We start from the raw sequence: 27444 nt of genomic DNA, 5'->3' as shown, positions 1-27444 counted from the left end.
GTAGGCTGTACCCATACCACCTAGGTTTGTGTAAGTATACTCTGATGTTCACACAGTGACAAAATCGCCTGATGATGCATTTCTCAGAATATATGCCTGTTGTTAAGCAACACATGACTGTAATCTGTGTTCAAGTATTAGGTCCTCTGTCAGAAGGAAGGGTTTAATTTTGACACATTCAGGTATGTTTCTCCTTGGGCTCACATCCCAACCAGTATAGTTTTTCTGGCTTTGTTATTTTAATAATCTTGGTATTTGTGGAGTCCTTGTAAACTCCTTAGGCTGTCCCTCCACTGAATGAAAAAGGAGCGGGGCGGGAAGATCAGGTCACTCCCACGTTTCTGAGTAGAAATAACAATTTGTTCCTAGGGGATGAGCTAGGGAAGGGAATTCTCTTTGGTATGTGAAGAGCCTTTTCTCACTGGGGTTTTTCCCCGATATGTCCTTCAACCAAGGTTCCTAGAAATTGCTCCTCAAGGACCCTGTCATCCTCGTGGGATTTCTATGTGAGTCTCTCTCTCTCCCCTTCCTCACTCCTCTCTCTCTACTCCTTTCTCCTCCTCCACTCTCCCCTTCCCCAACCAGGCCAACTGAGCTGCATTTCCTTCCCGCCTAAGGAAGAGAAGTACCTCCAGCAGATTGTGGACTGCCTCCCTTGCATACTGATCCTCGGCCAGGATTGTAATGTCAAGTGCCAGCTGTTGAACCTGCTGTTGGGGGTGCAGGTGCTTCCCACCACCAAGCTGGGCAGTGAGGAGAGCTGTAAGCTTCGGCGCCTCCGCTTCACCTATGGAACTCAGACTCGGGTGAGCCTGGCGCTCCCTGGACAGTATGAACTAGTGCACACGCTGGTTGCTCACCAGGGCAACTGGGAGACCATCCCTGAGGAGGATCTGGAGGTCCAAGAGAACAATGAGGATGCTGCTCATGTTTTAGCGGAACTGGAGGTAACGATGCACCATGCTCTCTTACAGGTACCAATCTCATACTTCTCTACCAATTGTATACGTATATACCAGCTTTCCTTTTATTTTGACTTTCTAGAAAAGTAATTCGATGATACATAGTCTGAACTCTGAGCAGCAGTGGCTAGTGGAGTCAGAGGAACATAATCTGGGAAGTTGAAAAACAAACAAGACTATAGCAATACTCATTCCTGCCTCTTCTTACCATGCTGCAAGGCCCTGAGTAGTTTGCTTGTCTCCCCACTTCCTTATCTCCGTTTCTAATGAAAATGAAAGGAATATGTGATACTTATATCTCAGCATGCTTTTACAGAATAATTGTAATCAAAGTTAGAAATCCTTTCTCATTTCTTAACCAGAAGATATTGCTGGAATTGTCTCTAGTTACCTCTTTCAAAAAGGAATGATAAGATGATGGATAAGTATTGTTCTTATTAGAATTGAGACCAAGTGAAGAATTTTGTGGGTTCTTCCTTAGACCTAACCATTAATTTACTAAGTAGTACAGAGGACAGATAATTTCTCCTACTTTATAAGGAACATGGGAATGTGAGGACAGGTCTGGCCCAATGTAAGGAACATGGAGATCTTGTTATTTGAAGAGTATCTTAGTTTCTCTCATAAACTCCCAAAGAGAGCACAGATCCTGTGCCATCTCGTAAGATATCATATTGTCTAAGACTTTATATATTATCACTTAGGAAATACTTCTCTCTTGGTCTGTGTTTCCTTTCCTATTGGATAGTTAGGACTGGGCTATTTAACTAGACCAAATGGGTATGTGACTATGGCAGGGTCAGGAGTGGATATGGATAAAATAATTCAGCCATACTCAGAGTTTGACCCTTGGTTAACTGTGCCAGGAAGGATGGGCTAGTTTGGCAGGACCTGAAAGAGTGGTTTTTTCTTTCCTTGTTTCTTATAACCACTTCAACTACCCCACTTCTAAGAAGCTTAGTTTCTCAGTCAATGAATGAGTCCTTTGGTTGTAGCCATGGCCTGTGACACTCTAGAAGTAAAAACTGTCATCTCATTTCCTTCCACAGTCCATATTTCTTTCATCTTGATAAATGCCACAGGGGGCTATGTAACAAGCCCCCATTCTCTCTCAGCTCAGTTTCAGTGGTGGTTTCCTGTGTTTTCAAACTGAGAGTTCACATTTCCTAGCTCTAGGATAATGTGAGGGTTTTTAAATAGCTCTGATAGTAACTCTGGCAGTAACCTTTGTATATTAACTGTGGCACGTTCAGTTGACCCATGAACTTCTTCACAATTCACAAGTATTTGATTGATCCATACACAGTCTCTCTGTAGTATACAGTCTTGGTCTAGTTCCTTCAAGCTTCCAATAGCTCAGTGGTTTTCAAACATATATATATATATATATATTTTTTTTTTTTCCTTCTTCTTCTTTTTTCTTTTCTTTTTTCTTCTTCTTCTTCTTTTTTTTTTTTGAGATGGAGTCTCTCTCTGTTGCCCAGGCAGGAGTGCAGTGGTGTGATCTCAGTTCACTGCAACCTCCGCCTCCTGGGTTCAAGTGGTTCTCCTGCCTGAGCCTACAGAGTAGCTGGGACTATAGGCGCCCGCCACCACACCTGGCTAATTTTTGTAATTTTAGTAGAGGCAGGGTTTCACCATGTTTGTCAGAGGTTTGTCAGGGTGGCCTTGAACTCCTTACCTCAGTGATCCACCCACCTCGGCCTCCCAAAGAACTGGGATTATAGGCATGAGCCACCACGCCTGGCTACTTTTTTATATTTTAATTCAGTGTAAGACATACATTTTCTTTCAGGACCCAGTACATGTATATACATATACATTTGAAATACAAGTTTCATGAAACATTACTTTTGCTTTCTGCAATACATACTGATAATTTCCTCTCTTTTTGACTTCATTTTTTGAAAATGTTAGTAGCAACCCACTAAGTTGATGCTATGACCTGGTAGATTATAACCTGTAGCTTAGAAAGCACTGTTGAGCTCAGTGGCATACACTTGTAGTCCCAGCTACTGGGGAGACTGAGGCATGAGGATTGCTTGAACCTAAGAAGTTGTATCCAGCCTGGGCAACATAGTGAGACCCTGTCTCTAAAAAAAAAAAAAAAATACTGTTAAATAGCAGAAATGACTGCTGTAGGTCAGGTGGTGATTTTTACCATTCTTGCCTTTAATAACAATCCTAGAATGTGACAAAGCCATCTGCAGGAGAAGCAAATCATTTGATTTTTTTCTCTTAGTCCCTTCATTTTTAAAAATTACTATTATTATTTTTTATTTTTTAAATTTGTGAGACAGAGGCTTGCTCAGTGGCCCAGGCTGGAGTACAGTAGCACAGTCTTGGCTCACTGCAACCTCCGCCTTCCAGATTCAAGCAATTCTACTGCCTCAGCCTCCCGAGTAGCTGGGATTACAGCTGTGTGCCACCACACCCGGCTAATTTTTATATTTTTAGTAGAGATGGGGTTTCACCATGTTGGCCAGGCTGGTCTTAAACTCCTGACCACAAGTGATCCTCCTGCCTCAACCTTGCAAAGTGCTGGGATTACAGGCATGAGCTACCATACCCGGCCCCTTCATTTTATTGGTTTGAATTTCTAATGCTTGTCTGAGCACAATGACTTATGCCTGTAATCCCAACACTTTGGGAGACTGAGAGAGGAGGATTGCTTGACCCCAGAAGTTCAACTCCAGCCTGGGCAACATAGTGAGATCCTGTGTACACACCTGTGGTCTGAGCCACTTGAAAGGCTGGGGTTGGGGGATCAAGTGATCCTCCAACCAGTGGAGGCTGCAGTCAGCTGTGTTTGCACCATTGTACAACACTTGGGTGACAGAATGAGATCCTGTCTCGAAAAAAATTTTTTAAGATCTTTCTCTTCATTACTTTGTGGGTTTTTTTTATTTGTTTGTTTGTTTTTTCGAGATGGAGTCTCATTCTGTTGCCTAGGCTGGAGTGCAGTGGAGTGATTTTGGCTCACTGCAGCTTCTGCCTCCCAGGTTCAAGCGATTCTCGTTCCTTAGTCTCCAAGTAGCTGGGATTATAGATGCCTGCCACCACACTCAATTTTTATATTTTTAGTAGAGATGGAGTTTCACCACGTTGGCCAGGCTGGTCTCAAACTCCTGACCTCAAGTTATCTGCCCCCCTCATCTTCCCAAAGTGCTGAGATTACAGTCATGAGCCACTGTGCCTGGCCCTAATTTTTTTTAAAATTTCTAATGCTCATTTACTTTTATTCCATAAATTGAGGTGCTATAAGAAAGTCACAGAAAGGGAAGTACGAGCCATCCCCCAAGTGCGTATCTGAGCATGTATCTTTCCATTGAGAGCTCCCAGGGCCTACTCCTGGTGTGTGCTAAGCATGCAGACAGAGGCAACAATTGAGGAGGCTACTTGAATGGGATGTTGAGATACCAAATCAGCTTTCTCTCAGCATAGTTAAAAAGATATATTCTCTCTTCTCTTTTCTTGAGGAATTATCTAGCCTCTCATGTTGTTTCATGTGGTTTGTGAGACTTCCTTGGCCAGTGTTTCTCTAGATCTGCTTTATTCTCCAGTGGTTTTGGTGTAGGCCTCGTACCAGATCCCTGTAGTTCTAAGTTTAGAACCCCTTGTTGTTGAGTCTCAGAGGGCCTTGCAGCCTTTGTGGGATCCAAGCACTGCCCTCTCACTGCAGCCCGACTCCTGTCTCTGTTACATACATCAGCAATGCTCAGCTTACTGCTGGGGGCATTGCACAGCAGCTACCTGGAAGATCATTCATGCCAGCAAGAATGAGCTTTTTGTTTAGTTTCAGTTATTTTTAGGACCAGTGAGTTAGCTCTAAACAGCCCTTCCATCTGATTTGTGAAGAGGGTAGTAAAGAAAGGAAACATTTAGCTAAAGGAAATCAAGATTGAATTAGGGGAAATGCAGTGTTCATTTTGAACTGTCAAATTATCAAAGCAGAATTTCCCCTGCCCTCTTATACAATGGTCATTCTTCTAATACGTTATTTTAAAGTCCTCATAAATTAGCCATTTTCAGTTTGTTCCAGAATAGGCCAACTCACATGGACCCACACTGCTTGGTATTCCCACCTTTTTAGTTCTGGATCCCCTGAGATTCTCAGTTCAAAATTCAGCAGTAGAGGAACACTGTCAAGCCGTTCGTATCTGAAACCTCATTTGGTGTTCAAACATAGTCACTTTGCAATTGGCAGCACAGTTCACCATTCGCCATATTCACTAGTTGTGTCTTTATTACTCCCCCTTCCCCACCCTCATGCCTTCCTTCAAGCATATATATCTGACACCTCCTTTTCTTTTTCTTTCTTCTTACAAATCTGATGGAACAGTTATCTGCCTTAGAGTTGCTCACTCTGATATATCTGTGTGTGTGTGTGTGTGTTTTTTTTTTTTTTTTCTCCTGTGAACACCTGTAAGAAAAGGAAGAAGCAGCAGCAGAAGCGATTAAACTTGCTCAGCCTGAGATGGGATTCCTGCAGCCTGGAGGTGGCATTTTGTTTACTGTGGCAGTTACATAGCTTCAGTTGATCTGCTCTGATCAGTAGCCCACCAGGTGCTTTTGGCCTTTTGGGCTGCCACATACTGACCTGGTTATTGGCTCATGGTGTTATCTGTTGGGGTTTACTTCAGGGAACTGAGGTAGACTAATATTTCCAGGCAAGGTCAGTGACTTGCAAATAACCTTTTTTTTTTTTTTTTTGTGACGGGGTCTTACTCTTGTCACCCAGGCTGGAGTGCAATGGCGCAATCTTGGCTCACTGCAACCTCTGCCTCCTGGGTTCAAGCGATTCTTCTGCCTCAGCCTCCTGAGTAGCTGGGATCACAGGTGCCTACCACCATGCCTGGCTAATTTTTGTACTTTTAGTAGAGACGGGGTTTCACCATGTTGACCAGGCTGGTCTCGAACTCCTGACCTCAGGTGATCTGCCCACCTCGGCTCCCAAAGTGCTGGGATTACAGGTGTGCACCACCATGCCTGGCTAATTTTTGTACTTTTAGTAGAGATGGAGATTCACCATGTTGACCAGGCTGGTCTCAAACTCCTGACCTCAGGTGATCTGCCCACCTCGGTCTCCCAGAGTGCTGGGATTACAGGTGTGCACCACCATGCCTGGCTAATTTTTGTATTTTTTGTAGAGATGGGGTTTCATCACGTTGGCCAGGCTGGTCCCGAACACTTGAGCTCAGGCAATCTGCCTGCCTTGGCCTCCCAAAGTGCTGGGATTACAGGGGTGAGCCACCACGCCTGGCCACTAATTGTTTTTGTTTGTCTGTTTTGCTACCCTGTTTTTAACGAACAGATATTGGTATTTTAAATTTTTCAGGCCGGGCGCGGTGGCTCACGCCTGTAATCCCAGCACTTTGGGAGGCTGAGGCGGGCGGATCACAAGGTCAGGAGATCGAGACCATGGTGAAACCCCGTCTCTACTAAAAATAGAAAAAATTAGCCAGGCGCAGTGGCGGGCACCTGTAGTCCCAGCTACTCGGGAGGCTGAGGCAGGAGAATGGCGTGAACTCAGGAGGCGGAGCTTGCAGTGAGCCGAGATTGCGCCACTGCACTCCAGCCTGGGCGACAGAGCGAGACTCCGTCTCAAAAAAAAAAAAAAAATTTTCAGTAATTAATGCTTTTACAACTCATAAGCATTATAAAAGATCTTAAAATGACAAGTTTACATAAAATTTTAACCCCCAAATTTACTAAACACTGTTTGTTGCTAGAAAACTGGCTTCTCTCATTTTTTGTCTAGTTATTGGCATTTCAAGACCAGACTGGGCTACAAAGTGAGACCTCGTCTCTACGAAAAATTAGCCAGGTGTGGTGGCGTACACCTGTGGTCCCAGCTACATAGGAGGCAGAGGCAGGAGGATCAGTTGAGCCCAGGAGATCGAGGCTGCGTTGCATCTTGGGTTACAGAGTGAAACCCTATCTCAAAAAAAAAAAAACCACACACACACACAAACTCCAACATCGGTGGCTCACACCTGTGGCTCCAGCACTTTGGGAGGCTGAGGTGAGCGGATCGCCTGAGGTCAGAAGTTTGAGACCAGCCTGGCCAACATGGTAAAATCCTGTTACTATTAAAAATACAAAACTTAGCTGGACATGGTAGCAGGTGCCTGTAATCCCAGCTACTCGGGAGGGTGAGGCAGGAGAATCGCTTGACCCAGGGAGGTGGCGGTTGCAGTGAGCCGAGATCATGCCACTGCACTCCAGCCTGGGCGACTAGAGTGAAACTCTGTCTCAAAAAAAAAAAACCCAACATTTGTTATAGGTTACTTACCTTTAGTTAGATACCATATTGTCTCTTGACTATATCTAGGTTAAGAGATAAAAATTGATAGGTAAAAGGTAAGAAAGAATGCTGAGTGAGGCCCTCAGGGCAAGAAAATACTGTTGGTGGAGGGAGTCTATGGAATTGGGCCAAAAAATAGTCAACTCCAAGGGAAAAGAAACAAGGATCATATTTATATGTACAGGATAGAGAAATAAGAAATGATATTCTAGAAGTATAATGAAAAATTTAAAAACTTATTTTATGTGGCAAAAAAGGGAAACTGAAGTGATGTATTTAAAAAGGATGTGGAAAGTTCAGGTGAATGCTAAATTATAAATTCTTTATGGCAGTAATCCTATTTTGTTTTTAATATCTCTCTCACCTTCACCCTAGCATGCACTAACATACATAGTAAAATGTAACCATCCTGCATACATTGTTCTTTGCCAAAAAACCTGGGAATTCCTGTTATAGGCTAATATACCTATGAAGGATATGTGTGATTCAGAGGCAATATTTTTTTTTAATCCCTATGCTCACTGTAATAACCTTGATATATCTCTTAAAAGAACAGCCTGGCTGGGCGCAGTGGCTCACGCCTGTAATGCCAGCACTTTGGGAGGCCGAGGCAGGCAGATTGCTTGAGTTCAGGAGTTTGAGACCAGCCTGGGCAACAAGGCAAAACCCTTTCTCTACAAAAAATACAAAAATTAGCTGGGTGTGGTAGCACATGCCTGTAGTCCTAGCTACTCGGGAGGCTGAGGTGGGAGGACCACTTGAGCCTGGGAAGTGTAGGTTGCAGTAAGCTGAGACCGCGCCATTGCACTCCAGCCTGGGTCTATGTCTCAAAAATAAATAAACAAATAAATAACAACATCCTGTGTAGCCATAAAAAAGAATGAATTCGTGTCCTTTGCAGGGACATGGATGAAGCTGGAAGCCATCATTCTGAGCAAACAGGAACAGAAAACCAAACACTGCATGTTCTCACTCATAAGTGGGAGTTGAACAATAAGAACACATGGACCCAAGTAGGGGAGCATCAGACACAGGGGCCTGTTGGGGGGGTTGGAGGAAGGGGAGGGAGAGTATTAGGACAAATACCTAATGCATGTGGGGCTTAAAACCTAGATGATGGGTTGATAGGTGCAGCAAACCATACCTCTGTAACAAACCTGCACATTCTACACGTGTATCCCAGAACTTAAAGTAAACAAAACAAAACAAAATAACATCCTGAAGCTGAGGCTGTATTTCCTCAGTTCACTGTCAGTGATTCATCTCTGGCCTTCCAGGGTTGGCTCTTTTTTTTTTCTGAGATGGGGTCTCGCTCTGTCGCCCAGGCTGGAGTGCAGTGCCGTGGCCGGATCTCAGCTCACTGCAAGCTCCGCCTCCTGGGTTTACACTATTCTCCTGCTTCAGCCTCCTGAGTAGCTGGGACTACAGACACCCACCACCTCACCTGGCTAGTTTTTTGTGTTTTTTAGTGGAGACGGGATTTCACTGTGTTAGCCAGGATGGTCTCAATCTCCTGACCTCGTGATCCGCCTGTCTTGGCCGCCCAAAGTGCTGGGATTACAGGCTTGAGCCACCGCACCCGGCCCAGGGTTAGCTCTTGAGGCGAAAATCTGACAGCAGTCACAGTCTTAATCTTCTTCTTTTGTCTTCTTCCTTTGCGAGGATTCTGTCTACCTCTTTCCTGCACCGAATAGCTTCCTTTCTGTTTTTACTATCTCACATATTTGTTTGTTTCCTTTTGAGTAGAGGATGGATGGGGTAGGGAATCTTCCCTAATTCAGAGACTTAGAGATTGAAAAGTATTGTCAACGGGCAGAAACTGTTGTTAGGACTATTTTTTTTTTTTTTTTTTTTTTTGAGACGGAGTCTCGCTCTGTCACCCAGGCTGGAGTGCAGTGGCCGGATCTCAGCTCACTGCAAGCTCCGCCTCCCGGGTTCACGCCATTCTCCTGCCTCAGCCTCCCGAGTAGCTGGGACTATAGGCACCCGCCACCTCGCCCGGCTAGTTTTTTGTATTTTTTAGTAGAGATGGGGTTTCACCGTGTTAGCCAGGATGGTCTCGATCTCCTGACCTCGTGATCCGCCCGTCTCGGCCTCCCAAAGTGCTGGGATTACAGGCGTGAGCCACCGCGCCCGGCCTGTTAGGACTATTAACAATATTTTCTTTTTGATTGCTATCGTGATGTCTCAGCCAATCCATAGAGGATATTATCTTGTTTGATAATGGAGCCTTTACTTTGTAACCAGCATATACTTCTTAATACAGAACCCTAGCTAGAATTGTTAGGACCCCTGAAAGCATCTAGTCTATCTTTTATTCTACTACACCAAATCAGACAGTGCTTGACACAGAGTGGGTCTTCCATGAGTGTTTAAACATTGTCTTTGTAGCTACGGGGACCTGGATTTATATCCTGGTTTTGTCACTTAGCTGTGTCACTTTGTTCCCTCATTTGTAAGATGGGGCTATAATTCCTATCTTTTTTTTTTTTTTTTTTTTTTTGAGACGGAGTCTCGCTCTGTCGCCCAGGCTGGAGTGCAGTGGCCGGATCTCAGCTCACTGCAAGCTCTGCCTCCCGGGTTCCCGCCATTCTCCTGCCTCAGCCTCCCGAGTAGCTGGGACTACAGGCGCCGCCACCTCGCCCGGCTAGTTTTTTGTATTTTTTAGTAGAGACGGGGTTTCACCGTGTTAGCCAGGATGGTCTCGATCTCCTGACCTCGTGATCCGCCCGTCTCGGCCTCCCAAAGTGCTGGGATTACAGGCTTGAGCCACCGCGCCCGGCCTCCTATCTTTTTTTTTTTTTTTGTCTGAGACAGTGTCTCACTTTGTCGCCCAGGCTGAATTGCAGTGGCAGGATGGTGGCTCACTGCAGCCTCAACCTTCTAGGCTCAAGTGATCCTCTCATCTCAGCCCCTCAGTACCTGGGACTACAGGCGCATGCTACTATGCCTGGCTAATTTTTGTATTTTTTTGTAGAAATGGGGTTTTGCCATGTTGCCCAGGCTGGTCTCGAACTTCTGGGCTGAAGCATTCTGCCTGCCTAAGCCTCCCAAGGTGCTGGGATTACAAACATGAGTCACTGTGCCCGGCCTATAATTCCTATCTTTTAGAATTGGTATGAGGCTAACGTGAGAGAATGTGTTGAAATCACCTACCACAGTGTCTGGCACATAGTAAGCCCATTTCCTCCTCCCTTTGAATAAATCAGTGTCCTTGAGAAGACTTCCTGCTCTCTCAGTCACCCATCCCTTCCCTGACAATCATCCACATTGGAACTCCTCCCAAAACTTAAGGCTTCTTCTTCCAACTTACTTATAGTTATTCTTCTACTCTTATTAGAGAGAACATTCTTCATAATTCATTATGGCTTATTTTTGTAATAAAATGAAAGCAGAAAGCTGTTATAAAAGGTTAATAATACGGAAGTATACAAAAGTTGAAAGGTAAAGTTTTCCCTCCTTTCTCTTTCCCGCTTCTCCATTCTAGACAAAATATTTTGTCTCTCTCAATCTAGTAAGTGGCAAAAGAATAAAATTCAGATTTCTACTTTTGTGTACATCAGTAGATACCTAGATGTTTGACTGTCCATTAGGTAGAATGCATAGAGACCATTCAGTATATTCTTATCAACTTGTCAATTACCTAATCCATTGTCATTTGAGATAGAGAGAAGAGAGTTCAGATCCTTAAAGTCTTCATGCTTATGAGCTGAGAATCAGAGCTAAAACCTTTGCTTTGGGTGTTTGGAATTATAAATATTCTTCTACTTTTAACATGATGGTCTCATGCTTTCTGTGGCTTCTGAGGGCTATGATTGTGATTATGTTTTTTCTAAGTCTTATATCTGGCCTGAGTTACACACTGATGCTTTTACTAGGTAGGGAGATGAGCTTGTATCCATTTAATGTTGACTACTGGGATAAAACTCTGTTTTGCCTTCACATTGATCCCAGCTTCTTTGAGGCATGTTGTAACCTAGAAACATGTTATAACTGTTTGGTTGCAGCTCCCCCTTGGAAGGTATATGTACCACCAAGAGTCAAGGTATATTATTTTCTTTTTTTTTTTTGAGATGGTGTCACCCAGGCTGGAGTGCAGTGGCAGGATCTCGGCTCACTGCAACCTCTGCCTCCTAGGTTCAAGCGATTCTCCTGCCTCAGCCTCCTGAGTAACTGGGATTACAGGTGCCTGCCACCGTGCCTGGTTAATTTTTGTATTTTTAGTAAAGATAAGGTTTCAGTATGTTGGCCAGGCTGGTCTCAAACTCCTGACCTTAAGTGATTCACCCGCCTTGGCCTCCCAAAGTGCTGGGATTACAGGCTTAAGAGTGATGTTTCAGGGAACTATTTAGAAATGATAAAGAATCAGCCCTGTGTGAAAACAAACAGGAGAAACCTTTCAAATGCCCAGTGAGAATGTCATGAGAGGAGAACTGGAAGTAAAGATAGCTAGAATATGGGGACAAGGATAGAGGTCAAGGGTGTGCAAGGGCAGGACAGTTATTAATATATAGTTGCATACTTTTCTATGTGATGTGAACCTGAGGCTTCAGAACTCTAGAGAAAGCAAAGACACCTGCTACCTACCAACTTTAGCCTGTGTACATAACTGTTTTCTGGGTTTTTTATTTGTATGTTTGTTTATATTTTAGAAATAGTGTCTCATTCTGTTGTTCAGGCTAGAGTGCAGGAACGTGATCATGGCTCACTGTGACCTCAACTTCCTGGGCTCAAGGGATCTTCCTGCCTAGCCTTCCGAGTAGCTGGGACTATAGGTGTTTGTCACCATACCCGGCTAATTTGTTTTATTTTTTTGTAGAGATGGAGTCTCGCCATATTGCCCAGGGTGGTCTCGAACTCCTGGGCTCAAGGGGGTCCTCCAGCCTCAGCCTTACAAAGTGCTGCTGTTACAGGCGTGAGTCACTGTGCCAGGCCACTGTTTTCTGTTTGAATTAGCAGTTAGTATAATCATCCTTTGTTATAATAGAGTTTTAGTAATGTGCCATGAGCTACAGAGTAGGGATTCTTCACCTATAAGAGTCAGTACTCTTAGGAAGGGGTCAGCCTTCTCCAGTGATTGAGTGATTACTTCTTGGCATTTAAAATAGTGTCACTGGCTGGGCACAGTGGCACATGCCTATAATCCTAGCACTTTGGGATGCCAAGGCAGGAGGATTGCTTGAGCTCAGGAGTTTTAAGACCAGCCTGGGCAACATAGTGAGACTTTGTCTCTACAAAAAATTTAAAAATAAATAAAGTAGGCCGGGCGCGGTGGCTCAAGCCTGTAATCCCAGCACTTTGGGAGGCCGAGATGGGCGGATCACGAGGTCAGGAGATCGAGACCATCCTGGCTGACACGTTGAAACCCCGTCTCTACTAAAAAAAATACAAAAAACTAGCCGGGCGACGTGGCGGGCGCCTGTAGTCCCAGCTACTTGGGAGGCTGAGGCAGGAGAATGGCGTAAGCCCAGGAGGCGGAGCTTGCAGTGAGCTGAACTCCGGCCACTGCACTCCAGCCTGGGCGACAGAGCCAGACTCCGTCTCAAAAAAAAAATAAAATAAATAAAATAAATAAATAAATAAAATAAAATAAAATAGTGGCATTTTACACTTTATACCCCAAACAAAACCAAAGAAGTATATTCTGGTGTTAGAGTAGCAAGCTCCTTTCTATTGCATTTCCTTTTTTTTTTTTTTTTTTTTTAAGATGGAGTTTTGCTCTTGTTGCCCAGGCTGGAGTGCAATGGCATGATCTTGGCTTACCACAACCTCTGCCTCCTGGGTTCAAGTGATTCTCCTGCCTCAGCCTCACGAGTAGCTGGGATTACAGGCATGCGCCATCACCCCAGCTAATTTTGTATTTTTAGTAGAGACGGGTTTCTCCATGTTGGTTAGGCTGGTCTTGAACTCCAGACCTCAGGTGATCCACTTGCCTCGGCCTCCCAAAGTGCTGGGATTACAGGCATGAGCCACGGCGCCCAGCCTCTATTGCATTTCTTAATCCTACCAAGAAAATGGGTGGTAACCGATCAGCTTCTGTAAATTCCATGGATTTATGCAGAATGCATTCTACAAGAGAGATCTCTTTAGGAATTCACTGTGACTCAATATGGGAATTATGGGTTACTGTCATGATTCCTTGAGATTCTTTTTACTTGATTGAGTTAGGAGCAAAATGCTTACTCATTGCTTTATTCTTGGAGTAGAGGCAAATACGATTTCAGATAAATGTGTGGGATAAAATGTGTGGGATGAGAGTTGAAAGATAGAAGATTTTACATATTTTGAAAGTGGCTTTGAGCATCATTTCTTCATTAATTCATTCCATGTTTATTTATTGGATGCTTACTAAGTGCCAGACACTGTTCTAGGTGCTAAGAAGGGATATAGCCATCCATGAAACAGTCTGAGGTCAGACTTCCCTCTCAGGTGGCCATACTAAGACCCATAACAGCTCTGGCTCATCCTCTTTATATTAATTTTTATTTTTTCACTCCCTGTCTCCAGGAGACAGTGTTGGCTTCCTTTTTTGTTTATAACCGTCAGGCATGAGTCATCCCTTCACTGTGAGTATTGCAGAATCGCATATCACATTCCAGCCTAATTTGTACTGCTGCCAGGGTCTCTGCCAGCAGCTCTTTGCCTATCTTCTGACTGTCATGATACTCAGAGCAGTGACACCACCTGCATACGTTAGTCAACTGGGGAAGGGAGGAGAGAGAGCATAATACCTGTTTTCTATCCATTGTTGTTTAGTACAAGGTATATTTAGAAATGGGCAGCTTCTTTCTGGGCGCCAATATATCAGGCCATACTCTACCATTAGAAAGCCCGAAATCCATGGCCAGGCACAGTGGCTGATGCCTGTAATCCCAGCACTTTGGGAGGCCAAGGTGAGCAGATCACCTCAGGTTGGTCAGACCAGCCTGACCAACATGGAGAAACCCCATCTCTACTAAAACAACAAAATTAGCCCAGCGTGGTGGCGCATGCCTGTAATCCCAGCTACTTGGGAGGCTGAGGCAGGAGAATCGCTTGAACCTGGGAGGCGGAGGTTGCGGTGAGCCAAGATTGTGCCATTGCACTCCAGCCCGGGCAACAAGAGTGAAACTCCGTCTCAAAAAAAAAAGAAAAATTAAAAATAAAAAATAAAGCCCAAAATCTTTTATTATTATTATTATTATTTTAGACAGTGTCTCACTCTGTTGCCCAGGCTAGAGTGCAGTGGCGTGATCTCAGCTCACTGCAACCTCCGCCTCCTGGGTTCAAGTGATTCTCATTCCTCAGCCTCCCGAGTAGCTGAGATTACAGGCATGTGCCACCATGCCCAGCTATTTATTTATTTATTTATTTATTTTGAGACAGAGTCTCTGTCACCCAGGCTGGAGTGCAATGGTGTGATCTCAGCTCACTGTAACCTCTGCCTCCTGGGTTCAAGTGATTCTTCTGCCTCAGCCTCAGCCTCCTGAGTAGCTGAGACTATAGGCTTATGCCACCACGCCCGGCTAATTTTTGTGTTTTTAGTAGAGACAGGGTTTCACCATATTGGCCAGGCTAATCTTGAACTCCTGACATTGTGATCCACCTGCCTCAGCCTCCCAAAGTGCTGGGATTACAGACCTGAGCCACCGTGCCCAGCCTAATTTTTGTATTTTTAATAGAGACTGGTTTTGGCCATGTTGGCCAAGCTGGTCTCGAACTCCTGGCCTCAAGCAATCTGCCCACCTCAGCCTCCCAAGAGTGCTGGGATTACAGGCACAAGCCACTGTGCCTGGCTTCCAAAATCCATTTCTTTGATAATGAATTTACACCTACGAGCAAATAAAATCAACTGGTCTCTTAAAAACAGTATTGGGCCAGGTGCAGTGGCTCACACCTATGATCCCAGCACTTTGGGAGGCTGGGGCGGGTGGATCACCTGAGGTCAGGAGTTTAAGACCAGCCTGGCTAACATGGCGAAACCCATCTACTAAAAAATACAAAAATTAGCTGGGTGTGGTAGCACATGCCTGTAATCCCAGCTACTCAGGAGGCTGAGACAGGAGAATCACTTGAACCCAGGAGACAGAGGTTGCAGTGAGCCGAGATCGCACCACTGTACTCCAGCCTGGGTGACGAGTGAAACTCCATCTCAAAAAAACAAAACAAAACAAAAACACCCAACCCTATTGGTCTTATAAATGGACGTGGTAGCTTTGGCTGATGTTTCTGTCGTGCACACAAAATGGTCCTTTAAGGAAAACCTGAAAATTTATTCTAGAATTTTAAGATAATCCGTCAGAAAAAACAAGCAAACAAAATTCTTCCTGAAATTTCTAAACAATACTTTGGTTTTGAATATTTAGGCTTTCCTTTCATAAGTTTGATTGGTTGATTTATGTCTTTTAAAAAATATGTATTTAGGGCAGCTTTGTAATATAAAAAACATTTCCACCTATAATTCTTTGCTTTAATGTAACTGTTTTCTTTTCTTTTTTTCTTTTCTTTGTTTTTTTTTTTTTTGAGACAGAGTCTCACTCTGTCACCCAAGCTGGAGTGCATGGTATGATCTCAGTTCACTGCAGCCTCTGTCTCTTGGGTTCAAGCAATTCTCTTGCCTCAGCCTCCAGAGTAGCTGGAATTATAGGTGTGCACCACCATGTCAAGCTAATTTTTGTATTTTCAGTAGAAACGGGGTCTCTCCATGTTGGCCAGGCTAGTCTTGAACTCGTGACCTCAAACGATCTGCCCGCCCCAGCCTCCCAAAGTGCTAGAATTACAAGTGCGAGCCACCACACCCAGCCTAATGTAACTGTTTTCTTTTCTTGGGATTCTTTTTGGTCTTTATCTCATTGTTATATGTGATTATAATGTTGTCATTTATGCAGTTGTATGTTCTATTTTAAACCTTAAAATTTCTTACCAACTTTTTGAATATGCCTCACTGAAATGATTCATACTGTAGCATGTGTGACTCAGGGTAGTGAAAAGGGGTTTGTTTTGAATAGCAAGATGAGTATCAGACTAGTCTTCCAGCCAGAAAACATTCCATGCAACTTGAGACACAGATGAAACAGCAGATTTCTTCTTGGCTTGGGTTGGATGAAGAGTAGATTGACTTATGTAGTGTTTGCTAAAATGACAAATGGTGAGATGCTAAAAGCACTTTGAGCTTTAGGGAGTTCAAAGTGGCCAGGCAAATTAAAGTTATGTGACCTGCCTGAGAATATAGCACAGTTCTTTGTGAGAAAAGAAGGTGAGATATTTGTGCTTTGTTGGGAATAAAGAAGATTTTAAAAACTCAAACAAGGCTGGGCACAGTGGTTCACACTTGTAATCTCAGCAGTTTGGGAGGTCGAGGCACAGATCGTTTGAGCTCAGAAGTTCAAGATCAACCTGGGCAACATGGCAAAACCCCATCTCTACCAAAAAAAAATAGCCAAAAAAGAATGAAAATTAGCTGGGCGTAGTGGCTCACACCTGTAGTATCAGCTACTCGGGAGGCTGAGATGGGCAGATCACTTGCGCCTGGGAGGTTGAGACTGCAGTGAACCTTAATTGCACCACTGCACTCCAGGCTGGGCAACAGCACGAGACCTTGTCTCAAACAAACAAACAAACAAACAAAAACTTATCAAAAAGACCTACTGCTCATGCTGGGTGTGGTGGCTCACACCTGTAATCCCAGCACTTTGGGAGTTTGAGGCAGGTGGATCAGTTGAGGTCAGCAGTTCAAGACCAGCCTGGCCAACATGGTGAAACCCCATCTCTACTAAAAATACAAAAATTAGCCCGGCATGGTGGTGTGTGCCTGTAATCCCAGCTACTTGGGAGGCTGAGGCAGGAGAATCGCTTGAACCCAGGAGGCAGAGGTTGCAGTGAGCCGAGATCGTGCCAATGCACTCCAGTATGGGCGACAGACTGAGACTCCGTCTCAATCACTCAATCAATAAACCTACTGCTCAAATAGGGTAAGAAATAAAAACAGTATATTCATCTGAAAGAAACAAAATTGTGTATCTTTTAGAGTTCAAATAAAGTAAATATTCAACATCTGATAACTGTTAAGGGCACAAACTTGAGCATATTTGTGTTGAGTTCTTTTATAACTCTAAAATATGCTAGAATTCTGTTGAGGATTGATTCTGAGTTTGCAGACCCTTGAAGACATCAGGAGTCTATGTACCTACAATGGTAATATATTAATATGTGTGAGTCCCTAGTTAACAGTTTACACCTGGAATGCCAGGCAAACTAGACAATGTCAGAGACACAGAGGAACAACCTATGCAATGGATTGAAATGCAGTAGATGGACATACGCTCTTGTGTGTTTGGAACCTTCATGGGAAAGAAGTAGAACACAAAGTGGAAAGTGCAGACTAGGCAAAGGACCTGTGGAAGGTTTGTTTCTAAACCTCAAAGATCATTCTTTTTTTTTTTTTTTTAATTGAGACAGAGTCTTGGTTTGTCGCCCAAGCTGGAGTGCAGTGGGGTGATCTCAGCTCACTGCAACCTCCGCCTCCTGGGTTCAAGCTGTTCTCCTGCCTCAGTCTCTGGAGTAGCTGGGACTACAGGTGCCTACCACCACACCCAGCTAATTTTTGTATTTTTAGTAGAGATGGGGTTTTGCCATGTTGGCAGGGCTGATCTCAAACTCCTGACCTCAAGCGATCCCCCTGCCTTGGCCTCCCAAAGGGCTGGGATTACAGATGTGAGCCACTGTGCCCGGCCTCAAGATCATTCTCGAAACTCACTTTAGCAACTTGGGTATTTCAGTTAGGATTAGGTTCAATTGTGTGTAACAGATCATCAAAAAAAAACAAACAAAAAAAACAAAACTCAGGAACTTAAAGGTAGAGTTTTTGGGTGTTTGTTTTTTTGCCTTACATAAAAGAAGTCTGAAGCTAGGTAACTGAGGTGGCAGTTCTGTGATCACCAGAGACCTAGGCTCCCTCTTTCTTTTGGTGTCATCATCTTTAGTGCTGGCTTCCACCCTCAGGTTTGCATTAGGGCTGCTGAGTGATGACTGCTATTCTAGCTGTCACATCTGTGCTCCAAGCAGGAAAAAGGACAAGGCCAAAGGGCATATTTCCTGGTAGAATCCACCCCCTGTACACTAAAGGGCTTTCCTGGAAACCCCACCCACTTATTGGATACCCCTATCTGTAAAGGACATCGCCTTCCCCTATAACATGGAGACTAGATATTGGATAGGCAAACCTTGGTCTCTGCCTTACCAAGTGATCATATTCCTAAAGGTATTACTTAGACTTAGGTGGCTAAGACTTTGGGATACCTACAGACTCAGAATAGGACAGTAATAGTGTTTGGTGAACCTGGCTTTTAGTTTCCTACTTAACTGATTGATTCAACAGTATTTAGGACTTACCATGCTAGGCACTGGAGCTACAATAGTAAGCAAAATAGACCCAGTCCCTGCCCTCAAAGAGTTTACAGACTGATAGGGGAAAGAAGAGCTTTAAATAAGTGGATTATAAATATGTTGAACCTTAAGAAAAGGGAAGTAAAGTGTGCTTGGTTAGGACTGTGTGATAGGAAAGGCTCTATAAGGATATGTCATAACATATACATCGAGACTTAAAGGATGCTTAGGAGTTAGCCAGGTCAGAATGGCAGAGATGGAGGCATCAGAGGAGAGCAAGAGGGGGAGGAGTGTGCCAGGTCGACTCGCTCCCAGTCTCATAGATTCCATTGCAATTCCTTTTTCTTCCATTATTTGTCTTAATTCTTCATCAGAGGGAATCGGTGGGAATGTCTAAGCAATAAAGGAAGGCAGAGACCAAAATTTTTTTTTAATCTGATGACGAAAGGGGTTGCCATCCTTTCTACTTCTTTGTTTTTTCACTCTCTCTAGATGAGTGCCTGCCTTCATAGGCTGCACCAGGGAGTGTTGGTAACCGAGGAAGGAGGTGGATCAATGGCTGGGGTACCAAAGTATTGTTCCATTGTAGATCAGGATTTTGGTCTCAGTGTGAGACTTTGGGGAGGCAAGTATTGGTTCTGACCTAAGGTGCTGATATGACCCCCTTCCCCTTCCAGGAAGTGGACGTTGTGGTAGCACCATGCCAAGGCCTCCGACCCACAGTGGATGTTCTGGGTGACTTGGTGAATGATTTCTTGCCTGTGATAACCTATGCACTCCACAAAGATGAACTCTCTGAGAGGGATGAGCAAGAGCTTCAGGAAATCCGAAAGTATTTCTCCTTTCCTGTATTCTTTTTCAAAGTGCCGAAACTGGGCTCAGAGATAACAGACTCCTCAACCAGGAGAACGGAGAGTGAAAGATCACTGCTTTATCGCCAGCTAATTGACCTGGGCTATCTGAGCAGCAGTCACTGGAACTGCGGGACTCCTGGCCAGGATACTAAAGCTCAGAGCGTGTTGGTAGAACAGAGTGAAAAGCTGAGACACTTGAGCACATTTTCTCACCAGGTGTTACAGACTCGCCTGGTGGACGCAGCCAAGGCCCTGAACCTGGTGCATTGCCACTGCCTTGACATCTTTATTAACCAGGCATTTGACATGCAGCGGGACCTGCAGATCACTCCCAAACGTCTGGAATATACTCGAAAAAAGGAGAATGAGTTGTACGAATCATTGATGAATATTGCCAACCGAAAGCAGGAGGAAATGAAGGATATGATTGTTGAGACACTTAATACCATGAAGGAGGAACTTCTGGATGATGCTGCTAACATGGAGTTTAAAGGTAGGTCCCAGAGAGCTTGCTGGGGTGCTGGCATGCAAAGAGTCTCTAACCATTTTCTAGCCAGAAATTAAGAACGTTAATTCTTCAGGTTGAAGGAATCTCAGGGTAACTTCATGCACCCCACTGTTACCAGCAGGAGCCCACTATTTAGCCAAGGTGGCCTCTCTTGCTCTCAAAGATCATCGTGGAAGATTCCACCCTCATTCCTTCCCAAGAACATTAGCTCAACTTTTGGTAAATTCATCCTAATAGCTCCCTCATCTCCACTTTCTGCCTGTACCCCCTCAACTCCTAATGGAGCTGGAGAAGAGCTGCTTGGAGAATGTTAGTAAATTGTGCTTTAACCTTTGCTCCTGCAGTATAGCTCATGCCTCTTTATTGGCTCTTTTTGTCTCATGGTCTCATTTCCTTTCAGGCTGCTTCTGAAGCCCAAATCAGGAGGATTTCCCAAAGTTGTGATTTTAGCCTTTTGATAGTCCTATTCTTCACAAATGGCTACTAACAAAATTGGGTGAAAGTGATTGGTCAGGTCTTTGGGTGTCTGAGATGCTGCTGATTTTGTATACTGACTTCTGTATAAACCTCCTTGCAAGATTAAAATGATGGTTTACAGGTTACCCTTTAGAGTCTCAGTTGTGGGTATCCTAATCCCTTGGGAGGCTTTCCGAAAATACAGATGCTCAAGACCACTAAAGATCACTGCAGACTTACTCAGGATTTCTGACATGGGACCCAGCATCAGTTTTTTTTGGTTTTTTTTTTTGAGACGCAGTCTCGCTCTGTCACTCAGGCTGGAGTGCAGCGGTGCGATCTCGGTTCACTGCAACCTCCACCTCCTGGGTTCAAGCAATTCCCCTGCCTCAGCCTCCCAAGTAACTGGGATTACAGGCATGCACCACTATGCCTGGCTAAATTTTTTTGGTATTTTAGTAGAGACAGGGTTTCATCATGTTGGCCAGGACGGTCTTGATCTCTTGACCTCGTAATCCGCCCACCTTGGCCTCCCAAAGTGTTGGGTGTCGTGAGCCACCACGCCTGGCTGTGATTAATCTTCTTGCATATTCGATACCTACCTGTGCTTTTCTATTCTGTCTCCTTAAGTCTAACTGAACTGTTGTTATCTGACTGATCTCCCTGACTTCTTTCTCCAGTTCACCTTTACTGGCTCGCTATTTCTACAGACTAAGTTTAACTCCTGCACCTAGTATTAAAGACCTCCCAAAGCCTAGCCCTTACCAACTTTTCCAGTCTTATTTCCTCACTGTGCACTTTCCTGTATTTTCTATGTCAATTGGTCTTAACTTCTTTCTGTCCTCCGTACGCTCCCTTTACTTTTTCTTTGATAACACCCTGCCTTAAACCTGGAATGTCTTTGATTTGTCTGTGAACTTCCAGATCCTACCTACCCATCAGGGCCTGTCTCCCAAATGCCATTTTTCATGAAGTCTTCTTTAATTTTCTCCTTCCTTTTTTTTTTAATTTTTTATTTTTGGGACAGCTTCTTGCTCTGCCATCCAGACTGGAGTGCAGTAGTGCAGTCGTGGCTCACTGCAGCCTCAATCTCCTGGGCTTAAACAATCCTCCTGCCTCAGCCCCCTGCATACCTGGGACTACAGGCACATGCCACCACACCAGCTAATTTTTTATATTTTTTTAAAGACAGGGGTTTCACCATGTTGGCCAAGTTGGTCTTGAACTCCTGGGCTCAAGCAATCCTCCCACCTTAGCCTCCCAAAAGGTGCTGGGATTATAGGCATGAGCCACCACACCTAGCCCTGCTTTAATTTTCTCAGCTAATAACAATTGCAGTCATTTGAAATCCCATAGCATTCCATCTGTAACTTATTTCTGGCATATTTCACTTTCTATCTTTTATTATAGTTATTTATATACTGCTGACTACTTCCTAAAATCCTAGAGTTGAAGGAGGATAGGATCTGGGTCTTATTCATCATCATATTCCTTGCAGCAAATAACACAGACTCTTTTATACAGTACATATTTGGAGAATCAATGAGTGTGTGAATGATGGTATCTAGTTTAAGTTACACTTATAAATACAAAGGAAGTATGGTTGACTTTAGCAAGCATAGGTTGCCTGATTTCTTATAGTCATTCTAAAAATGAATGGAGATACCTCTTTGGTGAATTCCCCACTACAGAGAGGAGTTGTTGAGAAGTGTTACTTGCAGTGGAAATCTTAGGAAGTCTTCTTAATATTTGATTAAAGACACCAAAGCATCACTGCCAGCATCATGTTACACAGAATGAAGGGAGGTCAGGACAGCTAGGTTGGGCAGACAGTAAAGTATTCGATTGTTCTTACCTTGTTCTAAGTGCTTTCTGGGTATCCTTGAAACAATAAGAAGATTTAGAAGCAAGCTAGCACATATCCTATGGAGCCAGATTTTTTTTTTTTTTCTGTAGAGACGAGGTCTTGCTATACTGCCCAGGCCTGTAGCGATCCTCCCACCTCAGCCCCCACAAAGTGCTAGGATTACAGGTATAAGCCATCATGCCCAGCATGGAGCCAGATTACTATTACTGTTTGTTTTTAAATAAAGACAATGCATATGTGCTAGGTATCTTGATATTCACACTTTATAAAATTTATTTTGAAGATAAAACCTATATGTATGGTACTTAATTCAGAGTTATAAAGACACCATCCCCCAGCCACCCAGTTCCCCATATGTTCTTCTGCACTTGTCTTTTTCATTTAGTATGTGTCTTAGAGGGCATTCTATAAATATTCATACAAATTTGTCTTCTTCTAATGGATATGCCTGAATTTATTGAACTATTCTCTCATTGATGGACATTTAAGCTGTTTGTTTTTGTTTTTTAATTTTTTTTTTTTTTTTTTTTGATAGAAGGTCTTGTTCTGTCGCCCAGGCTGGAGTGCGGAGGCCTAATCTAGTCTCACTGCAACCTCCGCCTCCGGATTCAAGGAATCCTCCCACCTCAGCCTCCCTAGTAGCTGGGTCTAAAGGTGTGCGCCACTACACTCGGCTAATTTTTGTATTTTTAGTAGAGACAGGGTTTCACCATGTTGGCCAGGCTTATTTGTTTATTTTTTATTTTTTATTTTCTCTTTCGCTAATACAAACTGTACTGCATTAATCATCATTGTACATTGTACATATACGTCTTGGGACTTGTAAGGGTGTATTTCAACAAAAAGAATTCCTAGAAGCAAAATAATTAGATCAAAGGATATGTAGATTTTTCTTGGTTGGTTGAACATTTTAATAGATGTTGCCAAATTTCCTCTGAAGAAGTGGCACCAATTTAAATTTCCACCCGTAGACATGAGAGTGCCTTCTTAGGAGCACATCTTTTTTACAAGTAGTTTGACTTCTCTTAAACTCTTCTGTCTTCTGATTTACAATATTAATAGATGTTCTCATCCTAAGAGATAGTGTAGCATGGTGGGGACAATTGAGTTTTACTTTTTATTTATCTAGTAATTGATTAGAATAAAATTCCTGGCCGGGCGCAGTGGCACACGCCTGTTATCTCAGCACTTTGGGAGGCCAAGGTGAGCGGATCACCTGAGGTCAGGAGTTCAAGACCAGCCTGGCCAACATGGTGAAACCCCCATCTCTACTAAAAATACAAAACTTAGCCGGGCGTGGTGGTGGGCATCTGTAATCCCAGGTACTTGGGAGGCTAAGGCACAAGAATCACTTGAACCCAGGAGGCGGAGGTTGCAGTGAGCCGAGATCGTGCCACTGCACTCCAGCCTGGGCGATAAAGCTAAACTCAGTCTCAAAACAACAAAACAAAACATAGAATAAAATTCCTGACTCTTGGATTTTTCTCATTAATATGCTAGGGAGTGTGAAATTTTGCAAAGATCATAGGATTTGGAATGAGCACTGGGTTCAAATGCTGACTGTATTACTTCCTAACTAACTGTACTATCCCCTTCCCATGTCTACTTTGTTCTCTCTTTGAGGCTGTTTCTTGATCTATAATAACCATCTAACAAAGTTATTGTGAAGATGAAATTAGATTACATGTGTAAAATCCTTATTTTAGTGCCTTTCAAATAGTTTGCACTTATAAATGTTGTTCCTCCCTTCCTATAAATGTGACGTAAAAGCTAACAAAACCAACAGTCTCATTCTAGACTTAATTGCTTCTTTTTTTTTTTTTTTTTTTTGAGACAGGGTCTCACTCCCATCACCCAGGCTGGAGTGCAGTGGCACAATCACAGCTTATTGTAGCCTCTACCTCCTAGGTTCAAGACATCCTCCCGCCTGCCTCATCTTTTTACTTTTTGTAGAGATGAGGTCTCACTGTGTTACCCAAGCTCATCTTGAACTCCTGGGCTCAAGCAATCCTCCTGCCTCGGCCTCCCAAAGTGCTGGAATTATAGGCATGAGTCACTGCACCTGGCCTTAATTGCTTCTTCTCAGGATCTTAGCTGGCTTAAGTAGTTGAGGGTTATGTGACCCCTGATCATTGTGAGAGTCAGACTTCATCAACGAATCATGTCTTTTTGCAGCCATCATCATCATGGTAGTTCCATGATTCCAATTTGGGAGATGAGTTTATTTGGTGTGTCTGCCCCTTCTTCCTCACAACTCATTAGCTTATTTCTCTGCCTCCATAGATGTCATTGTCCCTGAGAATGGAGAACCAGTGGGCACCAGAGAGATCAAATGCTGCATCCGACAGATCCAGGAACTCATCATCTCCCGACTAAATCAGGCAGTGGCTAATAAGCTGATCAGCTCAGTGGATTACCTGAGGGAGAGCTTCGTTGGAACCCTGGAACGATGTCTGCAGAGCCTGGAGAAGTCTCAGGATGTCTCAGTTCACATCACCAGTAATTATCTCAAACAGGTAGAAAAAGAATGATTTTTTTTAAGACATCGTGTCATAGATAACACATGAAACAATCTGCACAAACCCACGCTTCAAGTTAGGCAAGAATTTCCCTTTCAGCTTCTTGAGAATCTTGTTTGAATTTTATTTTGTTTTCCTGTCACATGACCACTGCCTGTAGGAGATGTTGGTGAGCTGTAAAATTGCAGTTAAGTTGACGAATATAGGCCAGGCACAGTGACTCATGCCTATGATTCCAGCACTCTGGGAGGCTGAGGCGGGTGGATCACCTGAGGTTGGGAGTTCGAGACCAACCTGACCAACATGGAGAAACCCCATCTCTACTAAAAAAAACAAAATTAGCCCAGCATGGCGGTGCATGCCTGTAATCCCAGCTACTTGGGAAGCTGAGGCAGGAGGATTGCTTGAACCTGGGAGGCGGAGGTTTCGCTGAGCAAGATCACGCCATTGCACTCCAGCCTGGGTGACAAGAGTGAAACTCTGTCTTAAAAAAAAAAAAAAAAAAAAAAAAGTTGATGAATATAAAGATGAGGTAGAAGGGGCTAGATAGTTAGTCACAAAATAAATAATCAGCTTAAGTTGACTCTGCATATATATTGAGGGATAAATTTGGAAACCCTGAGTCTGGACTGTATTCTTGAAATAAATATCATTTATTGCATTTTTGAAATAGCCACAGTACTGAGGGCATGTTTTCTTTGGCGGTGTCTCTTTCAGATCTTAAATGCTGCCTATCATGTTGAAGTCACGTTTCACTCAGGGTCGTCAGTTACAAGGATGCTGTGGGAGCAAATCAAGCAGGTAGGGATTATTACTTAGAGCAAGATTTCTAAGCCCCTAGTTGGCTCAAATGAATCCTAGTGATCCCAATAGGAAACAGATATCTAGGATCTTCTGTTAAGGCAGGATGGCCATTTGTTCTGGTTTGTCTGCCTGGGAGAATTCTGGTTTATGCCTATTCTCAAATAATTATTAACATTGTTACCTTGAACTCTCAGAAGTTTTGGGTTTAAATGATTTTTATGTTGGGTATTCTTTGTGAACAATGGAAAAATAGAAAAAAAAGATAAATGATATTTCATGGAGCCGCAAGGCTCTACCACACTAGCTTCTTCATATTTCTTTTTCCCAGCCTAAATCTTTTCTCAGAACTAGGCTTTGTTGTTGCCGGAGGCTGTGAATGTGGTTTCTGTTCTGGAATTTGATCTGCCTCTTATGTAGAGTTATTTACTGACTTCAGAAAGATTATCAGGCACTCCCTGGCACTGAATGTAATATATTGAGGGTTTGTGAGCATGTAAACTAGGCCTGGTGTTCTTTGATGCTTTCTTTGGGCTAGGACCTGATTTTGAGGTAGATGGAATTGGAAAGGCGCTTTAGACTTCATATGGCTCCCATCTGATGAGCCTGCTCCTATTGAATGGGTAACCCAAAAAAGGAAGGACACTGGATCTTTGTAGTGGTTCTTGTCTCTCATTCTTCGGTGATCTCGCTGTCTTCATCCTGGTAGATCATCCAGCGCATCACATGGGTGAGCCCACCTGCCATCACTCTGGAATGGAAGAGGAAGGTGGCCCAGGAAGCCATTGAGAGCCTCAGCGCCTCCAAATTGGCCAAGAGCATTTGCAGCCAATTCCGGACTCGGCTCAATAGTTCGCACGAGGCTTTTGCAGCCTCTTTGCGGCAGGTTGGTATGTAGGAAAGGAGATATAACTGCATCAAGCAGAGAAGAGCCTCATCCAGATGGGAATATTTTGCTCTCTGTTCTTCGTGTGTATATGTATGTGTGTGTGTGTGTGTGTGTGTGTGTGTGTATAAATCATCAGTATTTTTTCTTTCTAGCCTATTACGTTATAGGAAGTTTTTTCAATAAATTTTTCATGTGGATATTTTCCTAACTCTAGGGAGAATGGAGTGAGCTCAGTTAATTTCTCCCCATTTCACTGAGTGAGGCAAGAAAATACGAGTAGGAATTTTATATGTTTATATAGTATTTTAGCTAAGAACAAATGACAGAAGGTGATGACTTTCCATCTTCTATGTTATTTCATAAATGTTTGACATCTGATTGTCTGCTGGCGGGGGAGTGGGTGTGTCCAGGCAGAGAGTGGATAGATGTGAGTATGCATCCAGGAGGAAAAGTTATTATTTATTGAGTTCACTCTGTGCCAGTCTCTGTGCTAAACACGTTACATGTATCTTGTTTAATTCTCACAATTATCTATATGAGGTAGATATCATTATCCCTGTATAACAGGTGAGGAAGTTGAAGCTAGGGACTTAAGTCATATGTACTTTTTCTGTTTCCCTCCCAGCTAGAAGCTGGCCACTCAGGCCGGTTAGAGAAAACTGAAGATCTATGGCTGAAGGTTCGGAAAGATCATGCCCCCCGCCTGGCCCGCCTTTCTTTGGAAAGCCGTTCTCTACAGGACGTCTTGCTTCATCGTGAGTCTGGTTTTCAAATAAACTGGAGGATGGTTCAGGATACCTGACATTCTTATGTCCAACGTCAGAGAATCCCAGTGTCTAAAGCTGCTTCTTTGCAAAACTGCCTAAACCCTTACTGATGTTTTTGAATTCCTAAAGTCTCGTCCTGCTATTTATATA

At 43.6% G+C, this 27444-nt stretch overlaps 1 protein-coding gene across 6 annotated transcripts in view; it reads left to right on the top strand.

The window, feature by feature from the left end:
- Positions 1 to 27444, top strand: part of DSTYK (dual serine/threonine and tyrosine protein kinase) — a 71700-nt gene that overhangs the window by 25786 nt on the left and 18470 nt on the right. For 2 of the 6 annotated variants that reach the window (XM_005540578.5, XM_005540576.5), the window contains exons 2-7: positions 586 to 974; positions 19311 to 19980; positions 24602 to 24834; positions 25555 to 25638; positions 26348 to 26524; positions 27153 to 27282. In XM_005540578.5, coding sequence (XP_005540635.1) covers positions 586 to 974; positions 19311 to 19980; positions 24602 to 24834; positions 25555 to 25638; positions 26348 to 26524; positions 27153 to 27282 — 1683 coding nt within the window. The remainder of the gene's footprint in view (positions 1 to 585; positions 975 to 19310; positions 19981 to 24601; positions 24835 to 25554; positions 25639 to 26347; positions 26525 to 27152; positions 27283 to 27444) is intronic. The other 4 variants (XM_074034229.1, XM_005540577.5, XM_074034237.1 and 1 more) reach the window with 2 other exon arrangements.

This window comes from Macaca fascicularis, chromosome 1 (assembly GCF_037993035.2).
Source record: "Macaca fascicularis isolate 582-1 chromosome 1, T2T-MFA8v1.1".
Lineage (NCBI taxonomy): Eukaryota > Metazoa > Chordata > Mammalia > Primates > Cercopithecidae > Macaca > Macaca fascicularis.
Note: the sequence above shows the minus strand (reverse complement) of the source record. Positions and strands in the feature narration are given on the sequence as shown.